The 20,644-nt window shown below is 43.9% G+C and overlaps 1 protein-coding gene across 5 annotated transcripts in view; it reads left to right on the top strand.

Annotated features, from left to right (window-relative positions):
• The window catches only part of phf21aa (PHD finger protein 21Aa), a 47,988-nt gene that overhangs the window by 22,191 nt on the left and 5,153 nt on the right, over window positions 1-20,644 (top strand). For 3 of the 5 annotated variants that reach the window (XM_077005112.1, XM_077005031.1, XM_077004944.1), the window contains exons 6-17: window positions 488-658; window positions 859-1,110; window positions 1,449-1,532; window positions 4,402-4,917; window positions 10,156-10,323; window positions 11,659-11,710; window positions 11,914-11,993; window positions 12,077-12,134; window positions 15,240-15,379; window positions 15,801-15,956; window positions 16,315-16,390; window positions 16,540-16,643. In XM_077005112.1, coding sequence (XP_076861227.1) covers window positions 488-658; window positions 859-1,110; window positions 1,449-1,532; window positions 4,402-4,917; window positions 10,156-10,323; window positions 11,659-11,710; window positions 11,914-11,993; window positions 12,077-12,134; window positions 15,240-15,379; window positions 15,801-15,956; window positions 16,315-16,390; window positions 16,540-16,643 — 1,857 coding nt within the window. Of the gene's footprint in view, window positions 1-487; window positions 659-858; window positions 1,111-1,448; window positions 1,533-4,401; window positions 4,918-10,155; window positions 10,324-11,658; window positions 11,711-11,913; window positions 11,994-12,076; window positions 12,135-15,134; window positions 15,158-15,239; window positions 15,380-15,800; window positions 15,957-16,314; window positions 16,391-16,539; window positions 16,644-20,644 lie in introns of all 5 variants that reach the window. The other 2 variants (XM_077005179.1, XM_077005273.1) reach the window with 2 other exon arrangements.

The raw sequence follows: 20,644 nt of genomic DNA, 5'->3' as shown, positions 1-20,644 counted from the left end.
GGTGTTGGTGATGGTGGTGGTGGTGTTGGTGGTGGTGTTGGTGGTGGTGTTGGTGATGGTGGTGGTGGTGGTGGTGATGGTGTTGGTGGTGTTGGTGATGGTGGTGGTGGTGGTGTTGGTGGTGGTAGTGGTGGTGGAGGTGGTGATGGTGTTGGTGTTGGTGATGGTGGTGGTGGTGTTGGTGGTGGTGTTGGTGATGGTGGTGGTGGTGTTGGTGATGGTGGTGGTGGTGTTGGTGGTGGTGTTGGTGGTGGTGTTGGTGATGGTGGTGGTGGTGTTGGTGATGGTGGTGGTGGTGGTGGTGGTGGTGTTGGTGGTGGTAGTGGTGGTGTTGGTGGAGGTGGTGGTGGTGTGCTGTGCAGCACTGCTGTTATGCTGATGATGCTGCCAATCCACTCCAGACCTGTGGGGGCACTGTAGTAATGTCAACAGTTCAGAGCAGTCATTTTACATTCGTGGCTTTGCTGAAATGGTATTCTTTCCTCAGAAAAAGGTGGTGGAACAGTTGAGGAGAGATTTGCTGGTGAAGCAAGAGTCAGCAGAGATCAGGCTCCAGACGCAGACACAGCTCCCCCTACAGGCTGATGGGAAGACTACCACCCTGGTCTCCAGTCAGAGTCAGAGCTCTCTTCCCCCAACACACCTCAGTAATCCACAGGTACTCACCCCTCTTCTTCCCTAATAATTTATATTATAAATCTTCTATTAACACTTCTTCCTATGTGGTTTGTGACATTATTTTGCTGCCTATAATATATAGGCTTTCTGTTACTGTTTTATTCTTGTGCAAGTGCTCTGAGGTGTGTAATGTGTGTATTCATGGTGTGTGTGTTTTCTGTTTTGTTTCTCTGTCACTAGAACTCAATGAGTGTCACTCCAGTCATTGCCACTAAGACACTACCTCTAATGCTGAGAGCTGCCACACCCACCACACCCATCGCCATGATGCCGACTCCCACCATCGCTATGGTTACTACCCTCACAAACACTCCCCTCCCCAGCCTTCCCAACTCAGACTCTCAGAATTTGCCAGTCAGCCTCCAGACATCCTGCAAGCCGTCCAATCAGGGAGTGGAGCCTGTGCGGATAGTTCCCAAAAACACTATTGTTGTAAGTAAATATTATGCTTCTCATTAGCAAGGATTAGTCCAGATAGAAAGAGATTGTCAATGTAAAATGCATTCAGTGTTGAGTTTTTAGATTGTGTTTTGGAGTAAAATGACATTTAGATTTCTTGTAGCCCTTTCAGATGCTGGAAGGTTCAGTGTGAGCTGAATTGTGAATAGCTGGTAATCCAGTCCTGTTATATGAATCATGTTACCAGCCCAATCATTCTGTCCCATCACACATCTGTAAGCAAAGGGATAAGAGATGAGACATGACTGTTTGTTGTTCCTAAGTTTTTGTGTCTCTTTATTACTGTGAGTAAATGGGCAGTCTTGTCACAGGTTCAGACCACCACTCAGCCAATCAAAGTTCCTCAATTTGTCCCGCCCACCAGACAGACAGCTCGACCAGCCTCTCTACCGCAGGTTTGTTCCAATGGAAACCTCAGACCCCATCATCCCTTGACTGGCGTGTAGAGAGTCTGTCGCTGTTGTGATTTTGTATGTGCGTGGATTTTTTGCTTAGAACCGCTGTACCAAATCTTTGCTGTTTTCTCCATGGACCCTTTTCATGTGTGTAAGGGAAGGTCTAACCCTAACCTCTACCAGGTGCAGCATTTGAGCCACCTTCAGTTTGGTCATACAGAAATTAGGAAGTGGTTCACTGTGAACAATATGCCATCACATTTGTTCTTCCAAATTCCCATTATTGACCTTTCAGCTTTGCACAGGAAGATGGAAGTTAGAATATGCAGGTGTTTGTGAAGTGAAAAGGCACCAAAGCTCTTACACACTCTCAAGGCATTTGAATTTCAATGGAGGCTGAATGGATCTTTTTTTAATTGACCATAATGCAGTGAAAGTGAAAAAGGTCCATAGTGCAGTGGCTTCACCGTGTCTGCCATGGCGTCTTTTTTCCTGTCTGTCTTTGCTTTTTCCCTTCACTTCCAACAACTTGTATATCCCTTCAGATATATAGATATATGTCCTAACCACTCATCTCCCACAGCTCACTTGGGCTGCTATTCATAGCCCCACCCTGACCACAACCCTGATCCCAAAACACAACCCAACCACAACCCTAACCCGAAAATACAACCCAACCACAAGACTGACCCCAAACACAACTCTTCCCCCAAACCAGACCCAAAACACAACCTTGACCCCAACCCAGACCCAAAACACAACCCTTACCTCAAACCAGACCAAAAATACAACCCTTACCCCAATTCAGACCCAGTTGATTTTGTCTGATGAGCTCCAGTGGAGAGCTGGGTCTTGAATCATAATGAAGGACAGAAGAGAGGAGACAGGACAGAAAAGAGTTAACAGGACAGAAGATGAGCGTCTGTGTTAGTTCTCCTCACCTGCAAGTCCAGAACGTTCAGTGTGACACATGATTTGCAGTTTCTCTAGATATTTTTCCATGTGCATAATTTTCATTAGACAAGGATATATAACTGATTCATCTGTGGTTGAGTTCCATAAAGTGCACACTTGTAGTTTGTGTCAAGCAATTTGATTTTAACCAAAGCAACAATGAAACCGTTGAAATCTTCACAGCATGTAAAGATGGTGTCTTTGCTCACACTGAGCCCGAGAACAAAGACATGCTATCCCATCTAACAACACTGGTTGACTCCTTACTCAGAGAGACCTGTGGAAAAATATTGTTCCTGGTGATCCTCACCAAACTATGTGACCCTGACTTAAGTCTGTGATCCTGATGTGACCCTGTGACCCTGACCTAACCTTATGACCCTGACCTAACCATGTAACCCTGACCTAACCGTGTGACCCTGACCTAACCTTATGACCCTGACCTAACCTTATGACCCTGACCTAACCTTATGACCCTGACCTAACCGTGTGGCCCTGACCTAACCGTGTGGCCCTGACCTAACCCTGTGACCCTGACTTAACCCTGTGACCCTGACCTAAGCGTGTGACCCTGACCTAACCCTATGACCCTGCTATGGGAGAGTGCCCAATGCTGAAGTCATCAGTTCTCACACAGGCATATCTGCTGTTGGCATCAAGCGGCTTTGGTTCACCAGTCTGCTGTGTTGTTTCACTGTGACAGAGACTACTTCACGAAAGCATTAGTCTGCAAGTCAAACTTATGAGGGCACATGCTCGAAACCAGTTAACCATAATAATTATTTTTGTTGTTGTTGTTATGTATGGACTTATTAACGCATGCGAATGCCTTATTAACGCGTTCGAACGACTTATTAACGCATGCGAATGAGATAATCAACGCGTGCGAATGAGATAATCAACGCGTGCGAACGAGATAATCAACGCGTGCGAACGAGATAATTAAGTATTACTTTATATAAAGCCAGGTTTACCTTCCTTGGGCAATCAGTTCGCGAACATCCCTGGGATCTGCTTAATTTGCTGTGAAAAATGAAACTTTGTTGCCGCGCGTGAAAGGCGACATTAGTATCTCGTTCGCACGCCTTAATGAGCTCGTTCCCACACATTAATTATCTCGTTCCCACGCCTTAAATATCTCGTTCCCATGGGTTAATAAGTCGTGGCCATGCGTTATTATTTTTTTACATGATGTCACCTTACGGGCTCCTTAGTTATGCATGATTTTAATAGTATAAACATGTTATAGTTTAAGGACAACTGCAGTCATTTAAGATATTATATAAGCAGGTAATTACATTTAATTTAATTGTATTTAGATTTTAAGTTTTAAAGAAAATGGTCATTTTAGTGGAATGATCTCCCAAATTAAAGAGGAATTTGATCTGGATCTCAGGACACTGTATTTGAGAATTTTCTGCAAAAAAAATCCTCTGACAATCCTCAAGTTTGGGTCACTCATTAGGGAAGTCTCATTTTGATCATATTTATATATAACACTTGAAATGAACTTACAGTAAAGTTAGTAATGAAAATTTATTTTTTCTGGAATGGGTACTCAAATGTATTTGTATTTGTGTTACTATCTTATGAAGTCTCAGGCAAGTCATATTTTGACAATTAAATGTCATGAAGCTTGAATATATAGTTTGTCTGTGCTAAATATTGTGGTTAAGCTTCAGTTAAGTAGCTCTATATAGTGACCCTTTAACTCCAAAGAATAGTGTCATTCTCTGATCTATGTAGTGTCCCTTTAAACATTTAAGAATAGTGTGCCATTGTCTGATCCCTGAAGTGTCCCTTCCTCTCCTTCTTTCACTGTCTCTCTTGATTTGCATTTTCCTCTCCCTCTCTCTGTCTCCCCCCCTCCCTCTCTCTTTCCCTTTCTCTCTCCCTCCCTCTCTGGTTTGAGCAGGTGATGCCCAAACCTCCTTCGGCCCCCGTAACTCCTGCAGTCCTGCAGCCAGCCCTCACATCTACCCAGGTCTTACAGCAGCCTGTATATCTAACCGCTAAACTGAGCTCCACCCTGCTGCCCTCCTCCGGACCTGTGCACCAGCTGCACATCTTCAACCCCCCCCCGCCCAGCCCGGCTCCCACCCAACCCTGTCCCCCCAACACTCAAACCTGCCCCCCCAACACCCAACCCAGCCCCCCCAACACCCAACCCTGCCACAGCATCCAGCCTGGCGCTGCCATTATCCAGCCGAGCGCAAGCATCACACAGTCCTCTTCCACTGTCGCCATGACGCTCAGCACCAGCATCAGCATGTGTAGCTCGGGCACCATGCAGCACAATCTCTCTGGCGTCCACATATTAGCCCAGCCCTGCAAGCCCCAGACGGCTCTGTCCGAGCAGCCCGGCGTGGCCTCTGCCAACACAGAAACACCTCCCTCAGTTCAGAGCAGTGAGCGCTGTCCTGACACCCTGGTGAGTACTGGGGAAGACAGATCTACTGTTTGAGAATTACATCTGCACAAATAATTTATGCCTGAGTTTCCGATCATTTGAAGTGATCAGGGGTGGGTTTCCCGATAAAGAACGATCTTAGAAAGTTACGAACAACTTTAAGAACGACGTAACCTTAAGAACGCCAAATTTACGAGTGTTTCCCAAAAGCCTTCATAGTCTCCAAATTTACGAACGAATTCTAAGTAGTTCTTAGTTGACTCCGCCTCTGCAGCTGCCCTGGAAAATATCCGCTAGTCGAAAACCGAACCACCGATTTACATACATATTTTCATAATTATGCCGCAAAAGCATCATTGGCAAAATGACAATCATAAAAACTAACAACTAATAAGTGTTGACATTTCAAGTATAAGGAAAAAATGAGTAGAACATATTATTACCTTTGCAATTCTGACCGATCGTAGGCTTTTATCAAGGCTATAAATAGGGCACACGATTAACCTTTCACACGTTATTCAAAACCCTGGCAAACAAGCAGAGAAAATGAAACTTTCTGTCGAGTGAACTGAGCCAAAAACAAAAGTATAGCCTACTGTTTTCAATAGCTCGAGGAAGTTCATCAAATTCAGAAAAAAAAAAAAAAAAAAACTAGTCAAGTCAAAAATAAGGGGCAGGACTCAGAAAGGAGAGGGCTAAGACTGGTGGAGGTCAAATGTCCACAAGTGTCACTGTTGAGGAGGAGAAGGCACTGGGGATACTGGGCCCCACAGCTACTGAAGGGACACCAGGGGATTTGATACAAGCTTCAGAGTGAATACCCACTGTCAGCTAGTATACTGTATATATATATATATATATATATATATATATATATATATATATATATATATATATATATATATATAATATATCTTTTTGCTGCATGGCGAAGCAATGCTTTAGTAACAGCATGCACACATTTATGTCAGCTTTGCTTAGTCCGTGGGCATCACCGACTGTCTGCAGAACAGTCTGTGGCATAAAATCGGAGGGCGGTCAGTAACTGCGTCGTGGACTTAAGGGCAAAATTTGGTATTCAGGCGAACTACATGGCTTCGTGGATTACGTCGTCTTCTTAAATTATGTCTTCTGTTCAAAGCCAGTATTCTGAAGAGCTGCTATGTTCATCACACAAGCACAATTGCTAGCCTTAATCCAAGTTACTTATATGTGCTACCGATTAATCAATCCATTTTATTGGTTAAGTTAAAACAAGCTCAATAGGCCAACTTGTATCCATTTATTTGCAAAGAATACATTAATTTTGAGTCTGAAACGCTGTTGACTGCACGATGACTAACGGAGAGACTTAATTAAATATTGGGAAGATATAAACTAATGCTAAATAATTCAAATAGTACATTTGATTTCTGTTGACACATTGTGGTATATGCGATGTAAATACTTCAAAAGAAAATAGGCTACTAGGCAAATTTTACACATAAACGCAAATGTAGTAATGCCGTGATTAAAACCCGCGCGAGTGAAATTAGCGCTTCTATCATTTTTGAAGTAGAACTGCACGAGAGCTTCGAGTTAAGAAGTAGTTAGTGAGTTATGAATGGGTCCGGAGATTCTTAACTTACGAACGACTATAAGAACGACGTAAGTTACAAAGAGTTTCGGGAAACACTCGTAAATTTAAGAATATTCGTAAGTACGAGGTTACGAAGTACTTAGAGTTACGAATGTTTCGGGAAACCCACCCCAGAACAGCAACAACATTACGGCAGGAATGTGGCAAGTAATGAGGCATGGCTTTTCAGGAATTCAGGTTTTAATTCTGAGGATGAGTTGATTAAGTTTGTGATATTTTAGTAATGATTTTACCAAGCTGTAATTACATACAGACCGGAGTAGCAATCTAGGAAGGGTTAGGCTAGATACCAACCAGTAATACTAACTAGTAATACTAATCAGTAACTATATTGCATATAAACAGTTTTGTCAGAATACTCTACAAAACTAAAATAACAATATATTAATTGTATCAATTAATAGTAGTATAGTAATTGATACAATTAATGTATCAATGTAAAATAATATATCTAAACGACTCGTATACAGTAACCATATATAGACTGCAAACTGTGAACATGATGCTCAAAGTCTTGCTTCTAGTAAATGTAGTAAACATTTACACAATCAACAGTTGATTCGATTAAATCGAGAAATACGAGTTAGCAGGGACAGGAGGTAGCTTTAAACCAACCATTTAACCAGACCCTCCAGAATTTTGCGATGTTGCGATTTGCAACTTCAACACAAATTCAAGCAAACCCCGCGAATTCAGGGCGGTGTTGCAACTTCAGCCAATCACCGCAACTTTCCCGCAAATTTGACCAATCACTGATGTCGTCTTGATGTGACGTCGACAAACTCCCGCCTTACTTCCGTGTATATGTTCAAGAGGAGCAGACTGAATGCAGCATGAGCGAGGCGAACGTTTCACACTTGCCGACAAAAATAACGGCCAAAGATCGTGAAAAGCAGTATCCTGGTACACTACATGAAAGCGGGGGTAAACTGGGTTTTTTTTTTTTGTTTTCAGTGTTTTATTGTTTCACAATGATGGGTTCATACATGTATTTCCAACAAGTTTAACATTTCTAGCACCAGCCCATCCAGTGATTCTTCATAGTCTTTTAAGAGACGGAAAGTCCATTTCTGCCACCGAGCTTTTGCACTTCGAGGGATCATTTCAAGAAAGTGAGAGGGATCATTGTGCATTCTCTGTCCCAAGACCTGTGTTTCAGGGGGCGGGGCATAAAAAATCTTGAGAGGGATCATTCCTGCCCAAACTATTTCATACCACATAGAGTAAGATAAATAAAATCATTGCTTGAAGTGTTAAAACCAGGGGTAAAACACAGGATAAGAAGCATAATACCCATAGGGTTGCCAACTCTCATGCATAGAGCGTGAGACACACGTATTTGACTGTCTTCACACGCTCTCACGCCACACTTCCGATATCTCACGATGGAAAAAAATCTAGCTTATTTACCTCTGATCCACATCTATGATTCAATGAGTTACTAGTTCGCTCTGGCGCCAACCACTGGCGATCGATTGATCGCGATATAATACTTAATTTGTGTCCATTTTACACCCCGCCCGCCGTTCTATTTTTATTTGTTGATAGTGGCACACTCAACTCATTGACTAGAAATGTTAAAGTTGGCACTCCATGTCTCAAAGGTTGCCGACCCCTGGTTTAGGGAGAACAGAATTTTGAAGCATTATAATGAGAACAGTCCATCACAAACACTGATATCACTGATGTCAATGTCAAAGTCAAGGTCAAATTTATTTATATAGCGCTTTTTGCAACACATGTTGTCACAAAGCAGCTTTACAATTGTATGGGTCCAGATCCCTAATGAGCAATGAATGTATTGAGTTCACTCAGATGTTGTGGAGCAAGACCATTTAATGCCTTATAGGTCAAAAGAAGAATTTTAAAAATCAATTTGATATTTAATCGGAAGCCAGTGTAACGCAGAGAGCGTAGGACTAATATGATCAAAATTTCTTGCTCTAGTTAGGACTCTAGCTGCAACATACTGTACAAGTTAGAGTTTCTTTAGGGACTGTTTAGAGCATCCAATTAGAAGACCATTACAGTAGTCCAGTTTTGATGAGACAAAAGCATGGACCAGTTTCTCTGCATCAGCTAATGAAAGTAAATGTCTCAGCTTGGCGATATTACGTAAATGGAAAAAGGCAGCCTTAGTGACATTGCATATATGTGTGTCAAATGAAAAATACGTATCAATAGTGACACCTAAGCTTTTTGCGGTAGATTTAGGTATTACTGAAAAGCCATCTAGGGTAAGAGGAATATCAGACCAATTGCTTCTAGCAGCTTTGGGTCCAAGAAGCAACTCCTCAGTCTTATCGGAATTTAGAAGAAGAAAATTAGACGGCATCCAATTTTTTATGTCCTGGACGCAGCCCTCAATTTTGGGAGTAGCATTGACATCATCTAGTTTAGAAGATATGTACATCTGCGTAGCAATGGAAGCTAATACCATGCCTACGAATGATTGTGCCCAGCGGTAGCATATATAATGAGAATGATATGGGGCCCAATATATGGGGCCCAAAATATCAAAGGGCAGTCATGGCCTGGTGGTTAGGAAACTGGTCTTGTGACCAGAGGGTCGGGGGTTCGATTCCCAGACCTGAGGCCAAGACTGAGGTGCCCCTGAGCAAGGCCCTTAACCCTCAATTTCTCACTTGTATAAAAAAAATAAGATAAAAAATGTAAGTCGCTCTGGATAAGGGTGTCTGCCAAATGCCATAAATGTAAATGTAAATGTAAAATATAGATCCTTGTGGGACACCATATTTTACCTTCGTATGTTCTGAGCATTCGTACAAATTGGTAACAATCTGTCAGGTAGGATTTGAACCAGGAGAGTGCTTGACTTATTATATTAGAGTATTATTATAGTATTATTATAGTCTCCAGCCTATCCAATAGAATGTTGTGATCAATGGTCAAAAGCAGCACTAAGGTCTAACAGTATAAGAAAAGAAATGCTCAAAATACATTTGTAAATGAAAACAAAAGATTGCAAAGTAGCATAAGCAGATGCAGTGGTCTTCTAAAGCTGAGCTGCCTCATAAAAGCAACACACTGCCTCATAATCTTAGATTGCATGTACAAATCCCTGGGAAGATACTAAAATACTATTTTTTATTTTTAATGTTGATACACCTTTTCTGTTGTATTTCTTTTCTGTAATAAAACTTCTTCTGTTCATCACAGCATCAAAAGTCTAGTTCACCAATAAGTCAGTTCTTTCTCACTTAAATTAATTTTACAAACATTTAAAAAAATAATTAGTTTCCCACAAAGTGACTACATTTAAGGTTTGAAAAAAACATTTGCTTAAGACAGAAATGCATAAGATGATTTTAGTCTTGATGCTGAAAGCAGAGCAGTAAATACTATAAACGTTGGTCAGTCCGGTATTCCTGTGACACTTCACATTTGGCCTTTTTTCAATGGCTTAGGAAGTGACTTGATTCACTCCAGCGGTGTAGATGAATGTTGCTCTCAGGTTGTGTATATGTAAGTGTATATATGACAGTCTGGAAGAGACCCGTACTGGCCTCCTAATCAAATGGCTGTTTGGTTTTGCGGGGTGCAGCAGTGAGTAAAGTGAGGGGTGAATCACTCCATCCACCCCATTTTCTCCCTCTCAGACACCATCAGCTGTGGGTAGGGTGGAGTCAAACACAGCCCCCAGCAGCCCGGCTGGCCCACAGCCACCTGCATCTACCCCCACCACCACAGCCACCCCCACCCAAGAAAACACACAAGGCCCCACACTCTTACAAAGCCCAGTGCCCAAACGGCAGGACAACCCTCTGGTGAGTCATGCTTTCTTCCTCATTCTCATGAAGCTTCATACAGTCTACAGTCAGATAACCGTTAAACAAAGATGCACAGCCAGAGAACAGTAAAACAAAGCAAAACAAATGTTTTCAATGAGATATTTTCAATGAAGTACTGAACTCAGTACTGTACATACTGTATACTGTACACCACACTCAGTACTGTATACTGCATACTAGTCCCCATAGTAGTATGCAGTATAGTATCCAGTATGTGACGTGTAGCATGTAGTAGGCTACGTCCAGCAAATTCAGTTATTTACTAGAATGCTGATGTTTTCTTCCCATCAGTTTATTCACAGCCTCAGTGGTTGCAGTAGTCATGTACTCAGCATAAGAAGGAGAAAATGCTGTTTCAAACACAGCTACAGGAGCCAGAGAAGGCAGCCATATACAAAACAAGACAAACAAATACTTACTGACAAGACAAGAAACTAAAACAAAAAGAAATAAAATTGACACAATACAACCTGCCCTCCACAATAAAATGTCCACTAAAAGAGTGATTAGCAGCTTCATTTTCTAGCGCTGTTTCATATGACAGGAAAAAGCTTGTGACACCAGTAAGTATGTCTCCCATGTACAGGGTGTCTCCCTTGTACAGGGTGTCTCTTTTGAACAGGTCATCTCCCAGCAAGGTGTTGTGTTTCCATTGTACAGGGTGTCTCCTGTGTACATGGTGTCTTGTGCTTTAAACAGCATAGTCTTAAAGCAGACACATCAAACATCGTAGTCTATGTTAAAGAAGAAATAACAATTAAGTCTACATTAAAGCAGAAGTAACTTAAGTATGGTAGTCTGAGTTAAACATGTTTTGTTCTTTACTAAGCTAGTTCATTGATTATGTACTTAGCATTTTTGGTGTGCTCAGTAATAACATACTTACAATAATGTACTTATAATAACATAACAACATACGGGCCCTGGAGCCTTTCTGCTCCACTCCCTGGTGATGACTGATGTTCAGCATTATTGCGCTTTTGTATCTCTTGACCAGGAAATGAGCCCGTCTGGCAAACCAAGAAAGTTTTTGTACTTGTCTTGGTTACAGAAAGTGCAAAGTAGCCTAATAGTATAAATGTGATGAATATATTAACCGTTTTTTAATAATATTATATTAATCAGCATAAGAGACTAGGTAAAGTCTTACCTTAAGCACTGATGACACCAAAATTACTGTAAAATCTGCTTAATTTTGTTTTTGATATATTATTCATTTGTGAGGTCATTAACCCTAGTCTTCCTGTACATGTTACAAGTATTTGGATGATACCAGTCATTATTACTACTACTGCATTCTGGTGTCCACAGAAACTGGCATTCATGGTGTCTCTGGGACTTGTAACACACGACTATCTGGAGGGTGAGTGAGAAACTGTCGCCATTGTGCTGTGGAAGTGTGACGTTTTTCACACAGTTCCAGTTTGAAAGAGTGTATTCTGTGTTTGGCAGTGTTATACTACTGTAGATTGAACTGAATAGGAAGCATGTGAGCATCATGTTTGTGTGTGTGTGTTTGTGTGTGTGTGTGTGTCTTGTGTGTGTGTCTTGTGAGCGCATATACAGAGATTCAGAGTAAACGTCAGGAGAGAAAGAGACGGACGACAGCCAATCCCGTGTACAGTGGAGCCGTGTTTGAGCCTGAGGTAAATAACACACATACTGCTGCAGCCCTGTCATGTCCATGTATGAGAGGTCACTCATTATTAATGCTTTCATGTGTTTTCAGCGTAAGAAAAGCACAGTGTCATACTTAAATTCTGCAAACCAGGGCTGCAGAAAGAGAGGTGAGTGTATCTGCCCGTACACGCTCTCTTCTCATCTGCCCATACGTGTTTTCTTGCACATCTCTGCGTGTTCAGGACAGTCCCTGCATTCTCGTCAACAAGTGCTGATCAGAGTGCTCCTGTGATGCAGGACTTTGCTCGTTGCTGTGCAAACAGTGATTAGCGGTCGCTGCAGCTAAATGCTATGAGCCAAATGCTAGTGAGGCTGCTCAGTCCTGGCGGGACGCCCCTGTCCTTGCGGGGCAGTTCTGTCCAGGCGGGACGCCCCTGACCTTGCGGGACGGTTCTGTCCTTGCGGGACGGTCCTGTCAAGGCGGGACGGCCCTGTTCTTGCGGGATCCCCCTGTCCTTGCAGGGCGGTTCTGTCCAGGTGGGACAGCCCTGTCCTGGCGGGATGCCCCTGTCCTTGCAGGGCGGTTCTGTCCAGGTGGGACGGCCCTGTCCTGGCGGGGCTGTTCCTCCATGCTGATCTGACTCGAGCTGTGCTTGCTGCTTCTCACCAGCTCTGTGGCTGTTGCCACCATCACCCCGCAGGGCTGCGCCGATCTCACAAACATGCGCTCTTCTCTCTGTCTGCCTCACTCGCACTCTTTGTAATTGCTTCATGTAATAGGCTTACAGGTGCTTTACTGGATAACTGCCTTACAGGGTTGCTAACTCTCACGCATTGAGCGTGAGACACACACATTTGACCGTCTTCACACGCCACACATCCGATTTCTCACGCCGAAAAAAAAAATCTAGTTTATTTACCTCTGATCCACATCTATGATTCAATGAGTTACTAGTTCGCTCTGGCGCCAACCTAACTGCGTTCACACCGAAAGCGATAAAATCGCTCTCCGTCGCCGAGTCGCCAGCATTGCGTCGCGTGGGGGCGTGTCCAACATCACGCCGGCATGCAGCACGTGACAGATATGCAAATCACGTTTTTAAAGCAGGATGCAGTATTTATTTATTTTAATCTATTGATGACAGGACACACGATTATAAAGTGCGTGTATAAAACATAGTGTGTGTATAAAACACATATAGTATATAAACCTAAAATGTTTATGTAATTTTTTTACTTTTTAAACCAGACCCGAAGATCAAACAGGAATTAAAAAATCATAACCAATAATAGGGTATATGCTAATTTATTGCAGATGTTTTTAACAAATGAACAGTATTCCCTCTAAAACTAAACTTTTGTAAACTTTACTGTAAATAAACAGTGACACCTCGTAAAGTGCGCGACATCCAGAGACAGCCACTATCAATCTCTCCTCCATTTTGCAATCAGAACAAATAATCAGTAGGAACCAAAGTCGGAGGTGCGGTTTCGGAGGAGGGTGCAAACATACTTTCTGATTGGTAGTCGCCGCCGCGTGTCACTGCTCATTTGCATAAAGTTGAGCCGAGCTCAACTTGTTCACGTCGCTGAGTGTCGCTCACTCTCATTGAAAATGAATGACTTCCGGTCGCCGTGTCGCTCTCGACGACACGCACAACACTTAATTTGTTGTGAACGCACAACACATAATGTCGTGTGAACGCACAACACTTAATTTGTGTCCATTTTATGTTCGCCACCCACCCCCCCCACCCTTAATAACTTACTTTCGCCACCCCCCCGACAACAATTTAGACTCGCCACCTCCTCCAGGTTCAAATCTCACTCCAAGCAATCTTCAAAAGTTGGCAACCCTGGTATTATTCTGGGAGAGATACGGAATTATTCCAGTGTGTTAAACCTGGAGACGCTGAGCTAATGGCTCTCTGAGCTAACGGCTCTCTGAGCTAACGGCTCTCTGAGGTAATGACTCTCTGAGCTAACGGCTCTCTGAGGCAACGGCTCTCTGAGCTAACGGCTCTCTGAGGTAACGACCTAAGCTGGAATCTGACTGGGGGCTTATTGGTGCCCAGATTTACTTTTGCCAGTCCAAGGAAATGCCTAACTTGCTATCTGAATGGATATTCTTGGCTTTAAATGTTCAAATGCATACTTTACACGTTAAAAAAGACAAATCGCATTTTAGGTAAATTAACCCGAACAAGGTCTCTGCTGTCACAGATCAGTCTTGTTCCCCAGAGGCTGATGCTGAAACCCATGTTTGCACCTGATATTTACACCACGACTTGATACAGTAAAGTTATACTGCAAAAAAATGTAATAATACTATTAAAAAATGAAATTTTGGAGGAAGACTAGATAGTTTATTCCTGTGGTATAATGACAAGAAATTAGCTCCTTAACTAGTCACAAAATGTTATTTATATGGGGTGAGACCATTTATAAACCATTTATAGGGAACGTGTGTTTCCTGAGGAAGTATGTTTGCAGTGCATCACTGTTCTTTAGCTCACTGCCTTCCTCACTAATGTGAGTGCAATTGTGTTTGCTTTTCTGTCCTTTTCTCCATTGTGAGAGAAGAGAGAATTCCTACTTCTCTTTTTCCATTGCTTTATGCTCTTCCCTTTGGCCCTGTGGTGCTAGTTGCTTCCAGCATGCCTAACCTCTTCCCATTAAACCTGCTGTGTCCATATCGGCAGATCCTGAGTCAGTGTTTGAGACAAGCCCATAAGCAGACTGCCTTAATCATTATTCACAGAAGTGTGGTTTAGGTCTAGCATTAAAATGAATAAAGTTATTAGCTGACATGGAGCAAATTTGGTTATTTACTGGAATGCCATCACAGCATTTCTCCACAGCCTCAGTGGTTCCAGTAGTTATATCCTCAGAATAGGAAGGGAAAAGCCAGTTAATTCTGGAATTAAAAAACATCATGTATCCTATCCTAAATCCCGCTGTAGTGTTATTATTTGTGGAAGTTCTCTGATAGTCAAGGAAAAGCTGACAGCTAAGTTGGTTTGCTAACACTGCAGCGAGCACATAGAAGTCATTAAGCGCTAACCAATCTGAGGTAGCAGAGTGATTCTCTTGTTGTATCCCAGCATGCCTTGCGTCCTCTGTTATCTAACACTCCTCTTTCATTCCCACCCCTCCTACTACGCTAGCCAATGAGGACAGCTTATCGGAGGTATGTCATACCGATGTTTTGTCTTCTTTTGTCTTTTCTTTCTACTTTTTTTTCCTTTTGTCGTCTGTCTCATCTCACCCAGGTCGCCCACCCAAACACAGCAGAGCGGTGGAGTGGGCTGTCAGCCCCCTGAGCTCCACTCCCACCCCCGCCCTCCCACTAACCCCATCATCACATCCACCCCCATTCAGCCCTGGTGTCAGCCCACGCTCAGTGGGGGATGTAAGTAGCCGTGGGAGACTGCTTCACCCACTGACACAGACCCAACACATACTCCTGTAGCCCTGCTCTCTCACGGATGACCAGTGCCCCCTAGTGGAAAGGAGGTTATATGGTAGTGATGGCTAAGGCAGCTATATCAGGTCAGGCAAGCCAGAATCTGACAAATGACTTCCAAACGTATAATCTTACCCCATTTTAGTCAATACTTGTGCAGTCTGTGGGAAAATTTTTATTTTGGAAAAGTTGTGTTAAAGCAGAACACAAGGCCCTTGTAAACCAAGAATCTTTCACATACTAAAATATTTGAGTGGATCCCAGGCTGCATTTAATATTTTTTTTCTAAACTAAGTCCCACCTACCCTTGTATGATTGGGCCAGTGTGTAGCAACCATTGTTGTGATTGGTGGATTCTGTGTGGCAGGGAGACACCCATGATGATTTCTGTGTGGTGTGTAGGCGCAGTGGGCAGTTACTCATGTGTGACACCTGCTCACGCGTCTATCACCTGGACTGCCTGGCACCCGCCCTCCGCACTGTCCCCAGGGGCATGTGGATCTGCCCCTCGTGCCAAAACCAGGTAAATGCCCCGGAGCCTCTAGCTTCTGCCCTTGGGCTTATAGCCTCTCCTCCCTGAACTGCTGCCCAAGCCTTCTTTTACAAAGCAGGGGTTCGACTGGCCTTCAGGATCTGAATTGGCAGTCCCGATGACACTGAAACTGTTTTTGCCATGCTAAACTTCAGCTAAGTGCAGCATTCTCTCCTGCGTTGGAAGTTTAACATGCTTCATTTGAATGTCCTTGGTTTCCTTGTATTCCATTTTTCGATGTTGCATTTTCCTCACCCAGTTGATGTGCAGTCATGTTTTTGTTTCTGGTTCATCAGCGCTGTAGTGTTGTGTGCTTTGGACTGGAAACAGCACTGTTTTCTATCCACAGATTTCAAAGAAAGAAGAGGCAATAGACTGGCCAGGACCTCTTGCAATAGTCCATTCCTACATTTCTTACAAAGCAGGTAATATGTGTTTTTTGAGTAAAGATGGTAGCACTAGTGATCCTCTGATTCTTCAGACACTGTCCTGTTTCCTCTCTCTTCTCTTCCTGAGAGTGTTTCTGTGGTCCCTCAGGCACTGACCCTTGACCCCTGTCTTCTTCCTATCACAGAGAGGGAACAGGAGAAGCAGAAGTTGGAGAAGTGGAGCTCGGAACTGCGTCAGGAGAGAGAGGAACTCCAGCTCCGGGTCAAACAGCTCAGCGACTCCATAACGGTGAGGCCCTGAGACCATACTGTCATACTGATAGACATTTGTATATCTGTTTGGATAACACTTTGGCAGTCTTCGAAATTATTACACAAAAAGTGTTTAGGAGTGATAAGGTAAGAATTTTAAGTTAAACCCATTGATGGTGATGTGTGTCAGTGCTCTTTATATCACTGAAAACAATTGCAGACACCTTGCTAATTAGTTTGGCAGGTGTGTCCAATTAAAGGCAAGACTACTTAAGAAGGCTGTCCCACATTATTAAGCAGCCTACATTTTCAGCCAAAATGGGAAAGAAGAAGGATGTGTCGGCTGCTGAGAAACAACAAATTGTGGAGTGTTTAGGTCAAGGCATGACTACAGTCAACACTGCCAAGACACTTCATCATGGTCATCGCACAGTCAAGAAGTTTGTAGCTCATTCAGAGCACACACGTGTGTGTGCTGATTGGGAAAATTGAGGACTCTTTCCATCAGGCAATTACGTCAGGTTAAAAGAGCAGCTGCAGAAATGCCTCGTCACAGCAGCAGACAACTGTTTGAAGCTGCTGGTGCCTCCAACGTCCCCCGAACAAAAAGATGCAGGTGCTTCAATGTCCCCCGAACAACAAGATGCAGGTGCTCCAACGTCCCCCGAACAACAAGATGCAGGTGCTTCAACGTCCCCCGAACAACAAGATGCAGGATCCTTCAGAGGTTTGCAGCTGTGCGTAAGCCATCCTGTCCACCTCCTCTATCCACTGCACACAAGCAGAAACGGCTCCAGTGGGCCAAACAATACATGAAGACTCGATGGTCCAGCTCGATGGTCCAGATGGGTGGAGTGGAGGATGGATGGATGCAGTGGAGGATGGATGGATGGATGGATAGAGTGGAGGATGGCTGGTTGATGGACACCCCATGCAAACAAGGCTACGGGGCCAACAAGGAGGAGGTGGAGAAATGTTGTGGGCTGGAATCATGGGGAGAGAGATTGTCACCCCCTGAAGGTGTAAAGATGATCTTCATAATGTATGTGGAGTTTCTCAAACAGCACTTCCTGCCATGGTTCAAGAAGAAGAACCATGCGTTGCGCAGCAAGATCATTTTCATGCATGATAATACACCGTCTCATGCTGCAATGAACACATTTGCATCTCTGGCTGCTATGGGCATAAAAGGGGACAAACGTATGGTGTGGCCCCCGTGCTCCCCTGACCTTAACCCCATTGAGAACCTCTGGAGCATCATCAAAAGGAGTGTCTAGGATGGCGGGAGTGTCTATGATGGCGGGAGTGTCTATGATGGTGGGAGTGTCTATGATGGTGGGAGTGTCTATGATGGTGGGAGTGTCTATGATGGTGGGAGTGTCTATGATGGAGGGAGTGTCTACGGCTTAGTCAAACGATTAAGCAAAATCTTGGACTTCTTTCCTCTGCTGTCCACACTAGCCTCCGAAATCTGGGAGTTATCTTCGATCAGTCTTTAGCATTTGATTCTCATGTTAAACAGCTGTCAAGATCCTGTTTCTTCCACTTGAGAAATATCAGTAAACTGAGATCTATGGTCTCAACAGCAGATCTAGAGATGCTGATCCATGCGTTTATTTCATCTCACATAGACTACTGTAATGCCTTGTTTTCATCTCTCAGTGTATCAGCTCGTGGTCGTTTACAGATAATTCAAAACGCTGCAGCGAGGTTACTGACCAAGTCAAGCAGACGGTCTCACATAACACCCATTTTAAAATCCTTACACTGGCTTCCTGTAGAATTCAGGATCCAGTTCAAGATTTTAACTTTAACATACAGAGCACTACACAACACAGCTCCTGTGTATGTCGCTGACCTACTCCACCCCTACACTTCATCGCGATCACTCAGGTCAAACAACCTGAGTTTACTGTCTGTGCCACGCTCATGTCTAAAGACTCGTGGAGACCGAGCATTTAAGGTGGTTGCTCCAAAACTGTGGAACACACTTTCTCCACATTTAAGATCAGCTGACACTGTAGATACTTTTAAAAAACAGCTAAAGACTTTCCTTTTTACGCAGGCATTTAGTTAGTGGTGGAGGTTGCAGCCGTTGACCTTGTACACTGTATTTTATTTCTGTTTTATAGTGTGTGTTTTTGTGTCTTTGATTTATTTTATTTTATTTTCCGTTGTAAAGCACTTTGTGGCTTGTGCCTGTGAAAAGTGCTATATAAATGTATTTTACTTTTACTTTTTTTTTTTTTTACGATGGCGGGAGTGTCTATGATGGTGGGAGTGTCTATGATGGTGGGAGTGTCTATGATGGAGGGAGTGTCTATGATGGAGGGAGTGTCTATGATGGAGGGAGTGTCTATGATGGTGGGAGTGTCTATGATGGTGGGAGTGTCTGATGGCGGGAGTGTCTGTGATGGAGGGAGTGTCTGTGATGGAGGGAGTGTTTGTGATGGAGGGAGTGTCTGTGATGGCGGGAGTGTCTGTGATGGAGGGAGTGTCTGTGATGGAGGGAGTGTCTGTGATGGAGGGAGTGTCTGTGATGGTGGGAGTGTCTGTGATGGCGGGAGTGTCTGTGATGGCGGGAGTGTCTACGATGGAGGGAGTGTCTACGATGGAGGGAGTGTCTACGATGGAGGGAGTGTCTATGATGGAGGGAGTGTCTATGATGGCGGGAGTGTCTATGATGGCGGGAGTGTCTATGATGGCGGGAGTGTCTGTGATGGTGGGAGTGTCTGTGATGATCTTCATAATGTATGTGGAGTTTCTCAAACAGCACTTCCTGCCATGGTTCAAGAAGAAGAACCGTGCGTTGCGCAGCAAGATCATTTTCATGCATGATAATACACCGTCTCATGCTGCAATGAACACATTTGCATCTCTGGCTGCTATGGGCATAAAAGGGGACAAACGTATGGTGTGGCCCCCATACTCCCCTGACCTTAACCCCATTGAGAACCTCTGGAGCACCATCAGAAGGAGTGTCTATGATGGGGGGAGTGTCTATGATGGGGGGAGTGTCTGTGATGGCGGGAGTGTCTGTGATGGCGGGAGTGTCTACGATGGCGGGAGTGTCTACGATGGCGGGAGTGTCTACGATGGCGGGAGTGTCTGCGATGGCGGGAGTGTCTGCGATGGCGGGAGTGTCTATAATGGAGGGAGTGTCTATAATGGAGGGAGTGTCTATGATGGCGGGAGTGTCTGCGATGGCGGGAGTGTCTGCGATGGCGGGAGTGTCTGCGATGGCGGGAGTGTCTGCGATGGCGGGAGTGTCTAGGATGGCGGGAGTGTCTATGATGGAGGGAGTGTCTATGATGGAGGGAGTGTCTAGGATGGCGGGAGTGTCTAGGATGGCGGGAGTGTCTATGATGGCGGGAGTGTCTATGATGGCGGGAGTGTCTATGATGGCGGGAGTGTCTAGGATGGCGGGAGTGTCTAGGATGGCGGGAGTGTCTAGGATGGCGGGAGTGTCTAGGATGGCGGGAGTGTCTGCGATGGCGGGAGTGTCTGCGATGGCGGGAGTGTCTACGATGGCGGGAGTGTCTACGATGGCGGGAGTGTCTACGATGGCGGGAGTGTCTACGATGGCGGGAGTGTCTACGATGGCGGGAGGCAGTTCACATCTAAGCAACATCTCTGGGAGGGTATTCTGTCCTCATGTAAAACAACAGAAGCAGATACCATCCAAAACCTGACACATTCAATGGACGAGAGAGTTCAGAAGCGCCTTTTGAACAAGGGGTCAATGTGCAAATGCAACATCACCTAGAATAAAGTTTTGACTTGAAAACGGTTTGATTTCAGTTTGTAATAACCTACGAATGCTTATAATTTCACAAATGACCACTTTTTGTTCTTTATAAAAATGAAAAGGTTGAAATAATAATAATAATGTGCATAATAATTTGGAACATGCATTTTGAGTGTTTTGTTTTCATATACTGATATCATTGTTGAAAATCTTTCAATTGTACTCTTTATAGTTGATGACTGGAAAATTACAATGACTGCAATTCATATAAGTAATAATTTTGGAAAATC

Source organism: Brachyhypopomus gauderio, chromosome 1 (genome assembly GCF_052324685.1).
Source record: "Brachyhypopomus gauderio isolate BG-103 chromosome 1, BGAUD_0.2, whole genome shotgun sequence".
Classification (NCBI taxonomy): Eukaryota; Metazoa; Chordata; class Actinopteri; order Gymnotiformes; family Hypopomidae; genus Brachyhypopomus; species Brachyhypopomus gauderio.
Note: the sequence above shows the minus strand (reverse complement) of the source record. Positions and strands in the feature narration are given on the sequence as shown.